Below are 15,482 nucleotides of genomic sequence, written 5' to 3'. Positions count from 1 at the left end.
TCTTCAGCTCCTAACTCCAGTGTTTCCTCAGGGGGGTCCTCCACACTGGGGGCTGTTCGGGTCTGCTGAGGGGGGTGCCATCCTTGGGTCCCTTCCTCCCTTTAATGTGGGGGTCCGCCCATCTATCGGAGTCGGGGGGCCCGGGTGCTGGTCCTCCGATGGCACAGCCTGCAGCTCCTCCCAGTGTGGACGGGCCCCAAAGGTGGCGTTTCCTTGTTCCTCAGTGCCATGCCATGTCTCACTACTGTGTGTGATTGTGTGCTTGTGTGTGTGTGTGGATCTAGTATGGAGGGTGGGAATGAGGGGCTTTCTTTTTGCTTCATTGTTTTTTCCTTTTAATTGTGGAAATTGTTTTAATTTTGTAAAGCACTTTGTGTTGCATTTCTTTGCAGGAAAAGTGCTATACAAATAAAGTTGATTTGATTTGATTTAGTAAAACGGTAGTATTTTATTTCCTACACTCTTGGAACATTCTCTTATTGTTGACAATTATGATGTGGCCAAATATTCTTAAATATTCAAATGTCAACTCCAAACAAACTGATGTTTACTCTTGTCTTCTCATTTATCGGGCGTTCTAGTTTACATTTCTGAGTGTGTTTCCTGAAGTACTCTCACACCAGAAGGAGCAAACAATCTTGGGCAGACCTTTGACCTTTGATCCAAAGAGTAATCTTCACATAGGATGGTGTATATGTTCCTTCTGACTTCCAGTATTTGTCCACTCTGGAGGACATTTGTAGACCTGAATATCTCCTACCCATTGCATAGGAGTTCATTAATTCCCTGTGTGCTCCATGGAGGACATTTGGACATCATGGAGCTTCCCTCAGTGCAAGCACATTTTATGGGAAGAGGAAAAGTGAGTGTACTTCTTATTAAAAGGCAGCTATTATGCTAATTCTGGGCACTTTGTGTTGACGTGTGGACTCCTATAGAGCAGATGCACAGGATAACCCCTTCACAAAGGTCCAGGGAAAAAAAAAAAGCTTTGTCAATGGTGTCAAGTCCACTGGCTATTGCTATTGAGTACAGCACCAACATGGGTGGTGTGGACTTGATGGACCGAATATTGACAGCATCTTGCACCAGGAAATGGACAGTACGTGTTCGCTTCTTTGACCTGCCAATCACCAAATCATGGCATCGCTGAGACCCCATGGTAGCCGACACACATGCATCAAAGTGTCGCAGATGCGGATGCAACAGTAGAAGTTAGTGTGTGTGTCGGCTCAACTCTTTCTCAAGTTGACTTTTTCATATTTTCTGTTGACAACAACGTTGCACAAAATGACACGGGTGAGCAAGCATGCCATTGGTTGCGCCTGTTTTTTTTTTAGTTGATTAAACATTGTTTTTCATCATATTTGGGATTTTTACTTATGAATGTAAAGAGTTTGTCTCGTCTCGTGGACCCAATTTCGTGCATCGTGTCATCTCGTGAGTTATTGCTCTATGAACTCATAAGGAGTGATCACCTGATTTTCGAACTCATCTACCTATTCCAATCTCCTTGGAGGTACTGCTTATGCCAATTTAGGACATTTTCAGCATATTCTTATTTATTCTTATTTTATTTGTTATTTTATATATTTTTTTATTATTATTTTTATTATTTCTTATTTATTTAACTGCTCAGTGTAGTGCCTACTACAAGTATGTTTTATCCGCTGGTGTTGCAATACTCCTTTATTCCTGCAGGTAGCGGTAATTCACCACAACATTGCTCGCCACGCACAATGACAGTAGAAGAAGAGTTGTTACCCACAATCCACCGGTGGAGGGTGAAGGCGCCTTTTGCTGAAGCTCTAACTACGTGCCCACCGCTAGTAGGACTGAATGATAACTCATGCATGCATGCAAATACTAACGTTGTGATATTTTTGGACCGTACGGCTTATTTTGTTTGATTTGTTTCTCTTCGGTTGACGTATAAGCAACGCCGGCATGGCTCCATTGAGCTTCGTGACAGCAAGTGTTAGCCATTTGGCGAAGTCCTTCAGTGTCTTCACATGCACAAGCACTCTGGCAAGGTAGCTATTTACTTCAACTTACTACGTCAGTCTGGAGTAGAAGTAGTACTACTACGAGTGGCGACAAAAAAGAAAATCTTCATATTTGGTGTTTTGGTGCTTGGTGAAAACGTGTAAATATACTTTGCATAGGTATTAGAGTATATAAGAAAGTTATCATGGTGTGTAATTACAGTGTGGCCATGAATCATATTTTACGCCATAAGTGCGAGGAACTAAAACAATAATTTTGTGTGCAATTATCACGCAAAAGAAAAATGATGCGAATACCAAAAAACAAAGGTAAGATCAGATTATAGAAGTAGTTGAGATCGACCCAACAGCACTACTAGTGGTTGCTGCCAGGTAGTGCAATCCATGTCGCTTCAATCACGAATAAATCCCATTGTTTAGTTTCCTTGCCTAATCATATACTATTTGCATTTTTGATGTGCCAGAGTGGTCCAGGCTGCGTACAGCAACCCGGTGAAATGCCTGTGCACCCAAGCCGGCGGCCCCCCAAAGAGGCCTCTCAATGGATACATGAGATATGTCATGCAGCAGAAGCCGCTCATGGCAAGACAGAACCCAGGTAAGGTGCAACATTTGAAAACACACTTAAGGTCATGTAGGATATTTGTGGGTATTTTGTGTCACTGCAGCTTCCACTGAGACTCACGGATCAAACTGATACTAATTCTCTCTCCCTCAGAATTAAAACAAGTAGTTATGGTCAGTAAGATTGCCCAGGCATGGAGAATGTTGACCCCAGAGCAGAAACAGGTATTTCTTCCTCAATGCTGTTTGCCATCCGAATGGTTTAAATATGTAAACATTTTTCCTACTGACCATAAAATAAACACAAATGAAGAGTACATGTGTGGTGTCTCTTCTCGACAGCCATTTGAAGATGCCTTTCAACGTGAGCAGGAACAGTTTAAGATTGATCTGGAGCATTACCAGGCCCAGCTGACCCCTGCAGAGGTCCAGCAACAGGTCACAGAGAAGAGGCAGAGGAGGGCCAAGAGGAAAGCCATCCGCAAGAAGCGGGTAAGCAAGCCCAGTGCTTCAAAGTTCTCCAGTTTTGTGCTTTTGAAAGAAAGAAACATGAACAGTCCCATGGTCTTCATGTGTAAAAAAAAATGTTCATCACAGTTTTCTGGATGCAAGATTCAGAATGTGCGTGCACACACCAGTTCAACCAGGGAATGGCGATCATTTATTAATTAATTAAAAAAAACGCACAAGAGTGAGGGGTGATGTTTGAAACGATGGGACTTTCATCCATCCATCCATTTTCCTCCGCTTATCCGGGTCCGGCTCGCGGGGGCAGCAGTCTCAGTAGGGAAGCCCAGACTTTCTGGTCCCCGGCCAGCTCCACCGGGGGGAAACCAAGGCGTTCCCAGGCCAGCTGTTTCCTAGGTCTGCCTTTTCCCTTCTGGGCATGCCCGGAACACCTCACCAGGGAGGCGTCCGGGCCGATGGGGCTTATTAATCATAATAATAATGACTCGTAACACATAAGTAGTCATGCAGCTGTGGCTTCATGAGTATAAAAGTGACTATAGGGGTGTTATTTCATTATTAGAGGGCTCTAATAATGTTAAAGAGTATTTAGAACGTCGCAAAAAATATTTTCTATGCTTTACCAAAATTTTCTGTTTAGAAATAAGGAATTCAGCAGTCATTCCTTTGCGTGGCGATCCCAGCTGACTTTGGGCGGGGGGAGGGGGGGTGAAGGTCCAAAATATGTACTGTGAATTTGAGCCAGAATGATTGTAGCCCTGCAGTGAGGATTATGTTGTGTGATGTAGGAGTTAACCAACATGGGGAAGCCCAAACGCCCTCGCTCACCATTCAACATCTTCATGTCGGAACATTATGAGGAAGCCAAAGGAACCACCACACAGGTCAGCATTCAGCACCCACCAAGAGACTCTTATGTGTTGACATATTGCAGTGTTTAGAATCATAGTCCCAAATGACTTGCTGTATATGCTACTTTGTATAGTGTCTCCATAAATCCCATCTCTGTTGCTTTTACTCTCTGGATTCATCTAAAACAGCTCCTATTTGCAGTAGTTTTTGTAAACCCCCATTTTATAGTGAGTTCAGAATGCATAACATACACTAATAGTCTTCTATGTTTGATGCTATTGTTTGTTTGTCAGGCAAAGATGAAGTCTCTGTTTGAGGACTGGAGGGATCTCATCAGCACTCAGAAGCAGGTAGAGTTGAAATAGTCTTTTATTGACCTCAATCGCTACCAAAGATGTATTTGTTTGGTCTGTCAAAAATAATGCGCTAACGGCGGTAACTAAATTATTTCCTTAATTACGTAAAAAAAATTGCGTAATTAACGCTTGCGCACCAGAGCGAGCACGTCTTGGGTCCTACGGGTGTATGGTCATAGTGCAGGACTTCATTCTGACTTGACCACACACTGCAGTACAATTAGATATATACTATATATGTATGTATCTCCATCCCACGTCTCTACTTCCTTCTTCCTTTCTTACACATTCTCAGTACAAGAATGCCAGATGCATTCAGGTACACCGAACATCACAAAAACGGCCTAATGACGCGTGCGCTTGTGTGTGCATATAAATAAACAGGAAGATCAAGAAAAACATGAATTGGATATTATCCTAATATTCTCTCTAACCATTTCCAACATACAGCTATTTCAAATACTATTATCAAAACTGAATATTTTCTTTTAAAAATAATCTGGCGCCTCAAGGGTTCATTCAGATGAGTTTGCTACATTTTAAGTATGAAAAAAAGGACATTTACCTTAAACTACGTGATGTCTGTGAACACAATCCCTCATTGTTCATAATAACAGTTTAAAGTGGGATTCAAATGTTCTACTACTATCCAAGAGACTAGTATTAGACTCATGGATGTTTAGCTTGATTGGCATAGTCGCTTCATTTGGAGCTCTTAATACATAATGATATATATCAGCATTTATCTTTCTATTCATTAAATACAGTAAAAATGGCCATATTTCAGAATTAGTTGATGTGATTAATCATGATTAATGTGTAAAAAATGATTAATCTGATTAAAATTTGAATAATTTGACAGCCCTAGTATTTAGACATTTTTCTACACGACCCCTCACTCTCAAAGATGTTTTATGCAGACGCACAAAGAGATGATGACAACACTACAATAGAAGAGAGGACAGTTTTAAGATGACAAAAACGGCCACAAGGTGGCAGTAGTGTATCTTTGCCATGCAAAAGAGCACTAGGCTAGCAACCAGGAAGTGGAACAGCTTGGACCCATGTTGCGTGAGGGAGGTTTGTAAATAGTTCTCGGTGTGTCGTGTGTTTAGCGCGCAGACCTCACAGCTTGGAGACCAGGGTTCAATTCCACCCTCGGCCATCTCTGTGTGGAGTTTGCATGTTCTCCCCATGCATGCGTGGGTTTTCTCCGGGTACTCCGGTTTCCTCCCACATTCCAAAAACATGCTAGGTTAATTGGCCACTCCAGATTGTCCATAGGTATGAATGTGAGTGTGAATGGTTGTTTGTCTATATGTGCCCTGTGATTGGCTGGCCACCAGTCCAGGGTGTACCCTCGCCTGAAGACAGCTGGGATAGGCTCCAGCACCCCCCGCAACCCTTGTGAGGATAAGCGGTAGAAAATTAATGAATGAATGTTGCTATCATTTATCACTCGGATCCACATCCATATTAGGTATTATTTACGGTAGCGATGCCATAGTTGAGAAATGAAATGAATGTGTGTCATCCCCGTGGGTCATGTATTTGTTTGCCATCTTAGGTGTACATACAGTTGGCCGAGGATGACAAAATCCGTTACAAGAACGAGATGAAGTCATGGGAGGACCACATGGTGGACATCGGACGAGAAGATCTGATCAGAGACCTGACTTTGTCGGCCAAGAAAAAAGCTGCAAAAACGTCAAAGAGCAACAAGACGGGAAAGAAAGTGGAGGCTAAAAGGCCCGCCACTGCCGAAGCCGCGTCCACGGCAACCACTATGAAGGCACCAGGCAGTGCTCCAAGAAGAAAGACAAAGAAGACTTAATCTTGGTGGATTAAGTCAGTTGAGTCTGTGTTTAAAGGTGTTGTAGACTACTGTTCCCATGATGCACGTCTTTGTTTATCCTCTGAATTGGAAGAACAAAAACCAAAACACTTCACGCAAAAACCAATGAAACGCCTCCTTGGTTCAGTAGACATCCAAAGCATCACGTGTAGTCCATTGGAGAGCTTTGGCCAAGTCACATGACAAGCAGTGACTAAAGGATCTTTAGGATGGGGGGGGGGGTTAACATGCACAGTCCATAGACAAAAGTATTGGGACACTTGGCCATTGTGCTTACCAAGTGACGAGCACCATCAAAAGTGCAGTAATCGACATTTGAGCTGGTGCATCTTAAGGAGGTTCAAAGTAGAGCTTCGGAATGCAAAACGAAGAAATTGAAGTTAGACACTATTTTTGTTTCTTTTGTGTTAAAGTGAAATAGGCTGTTCATCTGCTGATCAGATGTTTAAGAGCCCAGCCTTTGGAAGCCAGAACGTGGGTTCTATGTCGTTTTCTGTCAGGTATTTGGAGCATCCCTTTGGCTGTCCGACCAGATAAGATGCTGCAGTCCCAATAACCATCAGATGGCAAGTTTACAAAAATGGACATCAGTCCCAGACACTGGATGTTCTCCGTGAAGCCATCTTCAGCACTTGGATCAACATCCCCAATAACCTCCTGGACACATGGGCATCTAGCATGACCAAAACACAACTACTCAACATTTTATTTGTATTTTCTGGGGATATGTAGCACGGGCGGTCGAGTGGTTAGCGTGTAGACCTCACAACTAGGAGACCAGGGTTCAATTCCACCCTCGACCATCTCTGTGTAGAGTTAGCATGTTCTCCCCGTGCATGCGTGGGTTTTCTCCAACATTTCCAAAAACATGCTAGGTTAATTGGCCACTCCAAAATTGTCCATAGGTATGAATGTGAGTGTGAATGGTTGTTTGTCTATGTGCCCTGCGATTGGCTGGCGACCAGTCCAGGGTGTACCCCGCCTCTCACCCGAAGACAGCTGGGATAGGCTCCAGCACCCCCGTGACTCTCGTGAGGAAAAAGCGGTAGAAAATGAATGAATGAATGTGTTTTTTCCCCTCTGGTCTTCAACTTTTGATCAGCTGATGAACAGTCTGTCGCTGGTTTGCATACATTACGTACTCGCATGTAGTTTTTGGCTCACTCACTGTTTCTTCTTTTTGCATTTTCAAGGTCTACCTCCAGCCTCTTTGATCGTTTTTGGTCATGGGACATTCTTTGCAGAACATCATTTATTCAAGCAGATGCCAGCCCGAAACGGTCTAATTAGCATGGATCATCAACTCATGAAATCAAACAACCAATCCGCCCAGTATTATCAATACTCCAGAAAATGTGAGTTTTCTATTATTGTTTGTAGTGGATCTGAGTACATTATACCGATATACCAATAGTCCATTTCAAAATAACATGATATAAAATAAGTCACATTCTGTGACGCTTGCAGCCTCCCTGCTGATGGCCCTCAAAGCTCTGACATCCTGTTTCAATCATGGCAGCGACGATGTGATGTTGATCAGTTGTTGACTGAACCAGGAGTTAGAACCGGTGGCTTGATGGGTGACACCGGGGTGTTGAACATTCAAAGTTTAGGAGAAGGTCAAATGAAGTTCACCTTTAAAAGGTTGTGATGTAAGCAAGCCAGGCAGGGCCCTTTTGTATCAAACGTGCAGCTAGTTTTAAGAGTGATTTTTGTACCATAAGCTTGTTTAGATGCACCCTTTTACTCGTGCATTGTAAGGTTTGTAGTATTTCTCCATCGCATTTCCATCCAAATCATCCACAGGAAGATTACTTTTCAAATGCGGCGTGCTTCTCCGTTTTCCTTTAACTCTTTCAAGTCTACTTTTTTTTTTTATATATTTTTGTACTTTTGTGTATGATTTGATGTCACACCCGTTAGCATCCCGTCGCTGTTAAGAGTAGAACATAACCTGAATGACCGTTTGTGTATTCTCTCTTTGAATAAACACGTAGCTTACATGCAGCCTTATGGTAATGGGGGAATTAATGAAGCTAATATTCAATGCCACAGTCGCAATCAAGGGAAAGAATGGAAGGAAAATCATACCATGATTTCCAAGTTCTTGGTTAAAATATTAAGACAAATAGCAAGAATTTACATTTGCTACAAATGCTAAAAGAAGAAATGGGAGTGATAATAAAAGTCATTAAAGGGAAAGGCTGTTCATCATCTCATACGTTTAAGACCGTAGCTCCAAAATACCCCAATATGCAAATAACATATTGAGTCGCTGTGCCACCTTAAAAACTTGTTCACCTTAAAAACTGCTTTAGTCATGCTAGATGCCAGTGTGTCCACATTAGTGTGAATGTTGATCCAGGTGGTGAAGATGTCTTCACGGAGGGCAACCACTGTCATTTGTGTAAACTTCCCTTGCCATCCATCCTCAAATCTTCTCCATTTGATTTAGATGAGGGGAACACGCAGGGTGGTCCCAAAGTTAGCTTATTCCTTTGTCAGGCGGCAATTGTGTCATGAGGGATGCCCCCCTGCAACATCCCAAACACCGTCGTCTCCCTCTGGACGCCCCCTGCACAACCTGAAATGCCATGTTTCCATGTAAGGATCATGATGCCGCCCCTCTACTGTGCCGTGTGGAAAACATCTCAGGTGGCATCTCGTTGTCATGCCAGTACCGTGAGAAGCCATCGGGACCGTCATGGCCATGTCTGGTGCTCTCATGCAAATTCCGAACAGGCAATTTTGTGGTGTTGAAGGACACAAGGCCTTCAAAGATATTTTTTGTTCTTAAAATCCTTCTCTCGCAGATGCTGTCTGCTACTTAATGGACTGTACTTAGTCCCAGTAACAACCTTCTTCCGGACCGAGGACTGTCTCCTTTGTGACATTTTTTTTAGGTCTACCACTTGAACTTCTTGTTCCATAGCCCTCAGAATCTTTCAAGAAGTATTGCTTATGCAGCTCAATAATCTGTTTAGGAAAATGATCTGTCATTTTTGCCTTTGCCATCTAGATTATGACACTGAATCCTAAAGGCTATGATCTTAAACGTCTGATCAGCTGATGAACAGTTTGCAACAGGAGTACATGATGACATCCAGGATGTCCGTGTGGAGGTAAAGACAAGACCTGCTTCTTACAGAACAATGTATTTATACAGCACAGAACCTTTCAAGCAAGTAGAGTGAAAAAGTAAAGATAATAAAAGCATGGAGGGTGTCCCAATCAGTTATATTTTCATTTCAAAGTGATAAAAGGCAACCCAGTCCAGAGTAGAAATTCACTACTTTCATTAAAAGGTAACAAACGGTTGCTCTACTGTTGGAGCACATAAATAGCTTTAACAATGTTTGGGACTCCTTAGGAACACACATGGCGTTGTCAGCATCTTACATAAACGTGCACATCAACAAATGTCAAAAATGCTCTCCAGAAGCAGTGCATCAAGAGCGAAGTAACAGGAAGGTCTCTCCACATTATTTGGTGCAGCCTCATCCGGGGGACAATGGAAGCACCTTTCCGCCAATGGTAAGCGATTTAAAAAAAAAAAGTCCAAATTATGAGACACGTGCTGCCATTGTCACATGGCACTCATATGTGCAGTTTGTACTCATTATCTTTTTATAATGAGTACTCGGAATGAGTACTCACTTTTGACCTCACCTTTATGACAGCATTACCATTGGGATATTTGTTGTCTTTCAGGGGCGGAAACTGGCTTCCATATAAGTACAGTATAACTTTTACTAAAATGAAGCTATTTGCAGATCCATTCTTTTATTGGGGGGTATAATTACTGTGTAAGACATATGGGCTCCCTGCACAGCAATGTGCAAATTTAACAATTTTTACTGAAGAAAATATTAAACATGATTAGAATCATACAGAAAATACATTTATAATACAGTTGGACAAATATTTGATGTAAATTGCCACACCAAGCTGCCGAAATAAGAGTGCTCGTCATCCAGCATGGATCAGGACGGTTGGGATGCGGACTGCTCCACGAGAGTTTGAAAGTTGGGAGATAAGACCATTTTGTGTTGGACGTTTCCTAACACCATCATGTGTCCGTTCTTGCCATCCGACAGATTCACAGACACCAGTTGCTGCAAACGTCAAGGACAAAACACTCACTTCAGGCTTCTGGGCATATCAAAGTGTTTTTCAGAATAAAACAATCCAATGCTTGGATTGGATCATGTCTAATGTTATGTTAATGAAAAAGATGGCAATTAAAACCCTGCGCTCACCAAATAGTCGTCAGTGATAACAATAGTGATGATTGGACGCCACATGACACTTACCTTGCTATAACATGCATGATGGTAGTGGACACGAAAGGATAAGCTTTGCCAATATTCATTCATTTTCTACCGCTTTTTCCTCACAAGATTCGCGGGGGTGCTGGAGCCTATCCCAGCTGTTTTCAGGCGAGAGGCAGGGTACACCCTGGACTGGTCGCCAGCCAATCACAGGGCACATAGTATAGACAAACAACCATTCACACTCACATTCATACCTATGGACAATTTGGAGTCAACAATTAACCTAGCATGTTTTTTGGAATGTGGGAGGAAACCGGAGTACCCGGAGAAAACCCACGCATGCACGGGGAGAACATGCAAACTCCACACAGAGATGGCCGAGGGTGGAATTGAACCCTGGTCTCCTAGCTGTGAGGTCTGCGCGCTAACCACTAGTCCGCCGTGCCGCCCGTTTTGCCAATATTATGTAACAAAAACAGCTAAAAAGAGCCGCCATCGCCAACCACATTAAACTACCTGAAGGAACGAGAACGCAGCTCCATCGGTGACGTCCATGACAATATCGCCCAGCTTCAGCTCCACCTTCCCCGACTTCCTGATTTGGAGTTTACCCAGATGTCCCTCTGAGAATTCCGACAGCACCGGCGAGCGCTTCACAGGAGAGGACTCCTGAAAAGGTCAAGGTTCATTTGAGAACAACTTGATACGTATGAAGACTAAATATGGTTTAGTTCCTCATAACTCACCTGCTTTTTCCCATGCCAAGGCTTCTTGTCGTCTGACTTTTTCCCAACTTTCCCAAACCTGGATTCAGGACCGCCGTCAACTTGTTTTTGTTGTTGTGTTCTGGCAGGCATACAGTCGGGAAACTGCATGAAGAAGAGATCCTCGCTGCCGGACAGGCGCAGATCCTGCAACTTCTTTGCCAAAGATGGCTGCTCAGTCCTGCTGTGGACTGTTTTACCCTGAGGTTCACCTGGCGGCGGTCTGAGAAGAGGAGTCTTTTCCCGACCTGCTTCCACACAAGGAAGTAAGATTTAGCTCTTTGTGAAGTGCCAGGCGTGCAATGTCGAGTGTTGGCATGAAGGTTGTTTTCTCACATGTTGTGCCCGTCCCACACAAAGGCAACTGGATGGGTTTCCGCTTGGCGTCGTTCCTCAAACTCGGATCACATAAGAACTGGATGTGCAAACACGTGCAAAAGTTAATTATATATTTGAATTAATATGCTATCCAGATCATGTTTATAATACTTCTGATATCCTAAAGCCCAAGCATGTTTACAACACGGTGACCAAGCATGTTTCCTTTTAGGGCAGGGGTCTCAAACATGCGGCCCGCGGGCCAAATGTGGCCCGCAGGACACTAGTTTGAGGCCCCCGCCTTGATATGAAAGTTTAATGTTAGTGCGGCCCGTGCCAAGTTTGATATGGATGCTGTATGGTATCATGTACCCAGAAAAAATTATTACGTTTGATTAATGTTCATGTTAAAGGTTAAATAACTGTTAATAGTTATCCTCCCTATCCGTGTGGAAGTGGTAAGTTTTTGCCTATTTAAGTTTAAAGGAAACAACTTGAAGGCTACCGTTTAGGTCGCTAGCTCTCTAGTTTGCGAGTTAGCATGTGTCTCAAGACCCTGCAGTTGCGCAATATGTTGTAAATAAAAAGAGTATAAATGTGACTATAGTCGTGTTTTGTCATGTCTACAGGGCTCTAATAATGCTTTGTTCATTTTAATCTGAAAAAAATAATTTGTCTACCCACCAACTATATGTGGTTTCTTAAGTTTTTATTATTTGCCGTTTTATTGTTATTATTATTATATTGATTTATTACTGATTGATTTTCTTTATTCTTGATTTGTTTGTTTATTTTTCATCTTATTTTGTGTAGAAAAATAAAAAGTAAGATATTTGAGAACAGTGGAATGTTTTATCAGAGCTTTTATTGTAGAAAACTGGAACCAAAGCGAAGTTTTTTACATTTTTTTGTTTTTAATAAATGCGTTTTTTTTTTGATTTTTTTTTAAAACCTGATGCGGCCCAGTCTCACCCAGACCCGAGCTCCGGTGGCCCCCAAGTAAATTGAGTTTGAGACCCCTGTTTTAGGGTATATGGAGTACTTTTTACTCACATCATCTCTCTGTAGTTTTCTGAGCAACTCGTCTTCATCTTCTTCTGATTCTTTCCTTTCTTGTTTCACGGGTTTACAGGTCGGTGAGATGTTGGTGTCGCACACGTCTGAAGCAGCAGTCCAGCCTGGAGGAGGAAAGTTCCAGGCTAACATTCACACGGACGCTCCACCGACATGGTTGAATGTTAACTTATTTCATACGCATTTACCTGATTTTCGTAACGTGTCAGCAGGACCCTGTTCGAAAATGGAGTGAGACTGGATGGTCTGAGGCTTTGCTTTTCTTCTTCCTCTGTTCTCTCTTTTCCTCCCAGCCCTCCTTTTGGGAGCAACTTGGATCTCTTCCTTTAGCCTGGAATCAATCAATTGGCCCACACTACATACTCGCATGGATGTATTATTTATACTGGAGTCTTATCATACTGACGGCCACTTACTCATCTTTGCTTTTCCTCACAGCATGAATGTTTGGTTCATACGTTTTCTTCCGAACACAGAAAAACAAACTTGTTAAAAGAATTCAACATCAACAACATCATTCATTTGATGGAGCCTATCCCAGCTGTCTTCGGATACACCCTAGACTGGTGGCCAGCCAATCACAGGGCACATATAGACAAACAACCATTCACACTCACATTCATACCTATGGACAATTTGGAGTCGCTAATTAACCTAGCATGTTTTTGGAATGTGGGAGGAAACCGGAGTACCCGGAGAAAACCCACGCATGCACGGGGAGAACATGCAAACTCCACACAGAGATGGCCGAGAGTGGAATCGAACTCGGGTCTCCTAGCTGTGAGGCCTGCGCGCTAACCACTCATCCTGGAATCACATTATTCTCTCCAATTACTATGAATATGAGTTGAATGAGAACTCTACATTAGCCACTGTTGTGTTAATGAGAGTCAATGGTAATTTGTCAAAAGGTGCCCTTTGATTGACAGATGACCAGTCCAATGTGGTCACCAGCCTTCTAAAAAAAAAAAGTGGTAATTTCCACACCTGAACCTTTTGGTGTGGAACACATACATAATTGCTAATACTTGCTAAAACGTCTATATTAATAGACAAGAAAAGTACCTTCTTTTTCTTTAGGGCGCCCCCTAGTGTCAGGTCCCGGGTTCGGAGGGACGTCAGTCTCCTAGCGGAAGTGGGGGAGGGGACACTTCCGAAACTAAGGCCGGGAAGTCCTCGGCCCGTTGGAAAAGTCCAGCAAACCTCACTTGTACTACCAGGACAGGGAACACCTTCTACATCCTTTGTGTCCATAATTCAGCACAGTTAGGCGATTTTAATGAGTACCAAGGCGGCGGAGAGCATCTTCTTCTCTCAAAACGAGTGTTCTGTAAAACAGGAAGTCAGCTTTTATTTTCAAAGTACAGGTAAAACATCCGGTCTTTTATTTTACCTTCAAAAATGTCTGCGTATGTCACTCAAAATGTCCTTTTAGTTCATTTCTTCGGTTCCCCAACACATTTCAAACATGACTATTCCACGTTGTAAATAAAAAAAAAACAATTAAATGGTCGTAGACAAGTGAGGGTTTGTTTACTGCAGACAAATTGAACACAGCGTATTTTCTCGACTGTCGACGTTCACGGCATCACAACAGTCCGACAAAGAACGCAATCGCAGGTCGATGATGTTCCATTGTACAATAAATAAACTAAGCACGCGTTGGGCATATTAAGTCGGCCATTATACCTTGTATTTCCTGTCGGCGTCTTGGTCTAACGACCGTATAAGTAAGTCACTTGTGGTTCCAGAAATCCGAGCCAGCAGAGTGAAAGATTTAGACTAGACAGCCCGCGTTTTTAACTATTTTTTGTACACTCACATCCTACCGTGTATCAGCCTCCATTGTTGTTTTCAGACAGTTCACACGTACAGCCACTAGAGGGCGGTGTTTTTCAGTTAATGACGTTTGAACTGACTTTAAATGATCACAGTCTAACTTGAGACAACACCGAGGGTTTGCAGCACCATGAAAAAAAAAGAAAAACAGACATATTGAGAGTTAAGTACATAATTTCACGTGTCTTTATTCATAGTTTTGAGAATCTACAATGTGAATAGTCATGAAAATAAAGAAATCGTAATGACCTAATTTATACTACCGATGTTGTGTTAAGATTGTCTGCACTCAATAAATGCAACCTACCAGTCTTTGAGTTCATACATGGTAAGTCAGGGGGTCTCCAACCAGTAGATAAACCAGGGGTCAGCAATCCATGGCTCCAGAGCCGAATGTGGCTGGAAAAGCATGTCTTTGTAATTAGTTAAAAATCCAACTTTTTGTGAGACCTTGAATGCATTTTGGCTGAGTTCTGACTGGTGATTGGATGAGCACAAGTAAGGCGGGGGAAGCCAGTGTTTGGCTGCCTGCGTTGGTTGAGATGTGGCAGACAACTCTTTATTCTTAATATGTGATGAGAAACAACACAAAACGCTTCAACTGAAGCACGCCACACTTTCTGAAAAGTCATTTATTGCAAAGTAGATGTGGATATGTGCATATAACGGTTGCATGCATATAACAGTCAATTCCACCCTCGGCCATCTCTGTGTGGAGTTTGCATGTTCTCCCCGTGCATGCGTGGGGTTTTCTCCGGGTACTCCGGTTTCCTCCCACATTCCAAAAACATGCAAAGTTAATTGGTGACTCCAAATTGTCCATAGGTATGAATGTGAGTGTGAATGGTTGTTTGTCTATATGTACCCTGTGATTGGCTGGCGACCAGTCCAGGGTGTACCCCGCCTCTTGTCCAAAAGACAGCTGGGATAGGCTCCGGCACCCCTGCGACCCTCGTGAGGAAAAAGCGGTAGAAAATGAATGAATGAATGAATGACACATATATTTATGTACATTTATCTTCAATACAAGCATGAGTACTCCCTCAGTTTGTCTTCTTATCTCAACTACTTTGATACCCCAAAATTTGTGACAAACTGCACTGGGGGAGAAG

The 15,482-nt window shown here is 42.7% G+C and overlaps 2 protein-coding genes across 3 annotated transcripts in view; one reads left to right on the top strand and one right to left on the bottom strand.

Annotated features, from left to right (window-relative positions):
• Positions 1-1,761: 1,761 nt before the first annotated feature.
• Positions 1,762-15,482, top strand: part of tfam (transcription factor A, mitochondrial) — a 31,600-nt gene continuing 17,879 nt past the window's right edge. Inside the window, exons 1-8 of one of the 2 annotated variants that reach the window (XM_078788891.1) lie at positions 1,783-1,829; positions 1,938-2,033; positions 2,471-2,604; positions 2,725-2,795; positions 2,913-3,062; positions 3,827-3,922; positions 4,184-4,240; positions 5,814-7,641. In XM_078788891.1, coding sequence (XP_078645017.1) covers positions 1,948-2,033; positions 2,471-2,604; positions 2,725-2,795; positions 2,913-3,062; positions 3,827-3,922; positions 4,184-4,240; positions 5,814-6,080 — 861 coding nt within the window. In that variant the 5' untranslated portion in view covers positions 1,783-1,829; positions 1,938-1,947 and the 3' untranslated portion in view covers positions 6,081-7,641. Of the gene's footprint in view, positions 2,034-2,470; positions 2,605-2,724; positions 2,796-2,912; positions 3,063-3,826; positions 3,923-4,183; positions 4,241-5,813; positions 7,642-15,482 lie in introns of those variants that run through there. The other variant, XR_013626441.1, reaches the window with a different exon arrangement.
• LOC131109907 (DNA-directed RNA polymerase III subunit RPC4) lies at positions 9,230-14,415 on the bottom strand. The gene is made up of 9 exons (XM_058062417.2): positions 14,221-14,415; positions 13,597-13,859; positions 12,948-12,994; positions 12,720-12,862; positions 12,511-12,635; positions 11,476-11,554; positions 11,122-11,387; positions 10,892-11,044; positions 9,230-10,216 (listed from the first exon to the last, which is right to left on the bottom strand). Exons 2-9 carry the CDS (start codon positions 13,783-13,785, stop codon positions 10,085-10,087), a joined length of 1,134 nt encoding a protein of 377 aa, XP_057918400.2. The 5' UTR covers positions 13,786-13,859; positions 14,221-14,415; the 3' UTR covers positions 9,230-10,084.

Source organism: Doryrhamphus excisus, linkage group LG2 (genome assembly GCF_037039965.1).
Source record: "Doryrhamphus excisus strain RoL-2023G ecotype Guam linkage group LG2, RoL_Dexc_Guam_v1.1, whole genome shotgun sequence".
NCBI classification, from domain to species: domain Eukaryota; kingdom Metazoa; phylum Chordata; class Actinopteri; order Syngnathiformes; family Syngnathidae; genus Doryrhamphus; species Doryrhamphus excisus.
Note: the sequence above shows the minus strand (reverse complement) of the source record. Positions and strands in the feature narration are given on the sequence as shown.

Excerpts from the sequence above, each read along its gene's own strand:
- LOC131109907 (XM_058062417.2), bottom strand. The coding sequence starts at position 13,785 with ATGGACACAAAGGATGTAGAAGGTGTTCCCTGTCCTGGTAGTACAAGT. Across the intron at positions 12,995-13,596 it reads GCGCCCTAAAGAAAAAGAAG|AAAACGTATGAACCAAACAT; the intron begins GTACTTTTCTTG and ends TGTGTTCGGAAG. Across the intron at positions 12,636-12,719 it reads TGACACGTTACGAAAATCAG|GCTGGACTGCTGCTTCAGAC; the intron begins GTAAATGCGTAT and ends TTCCTCCTCCAG.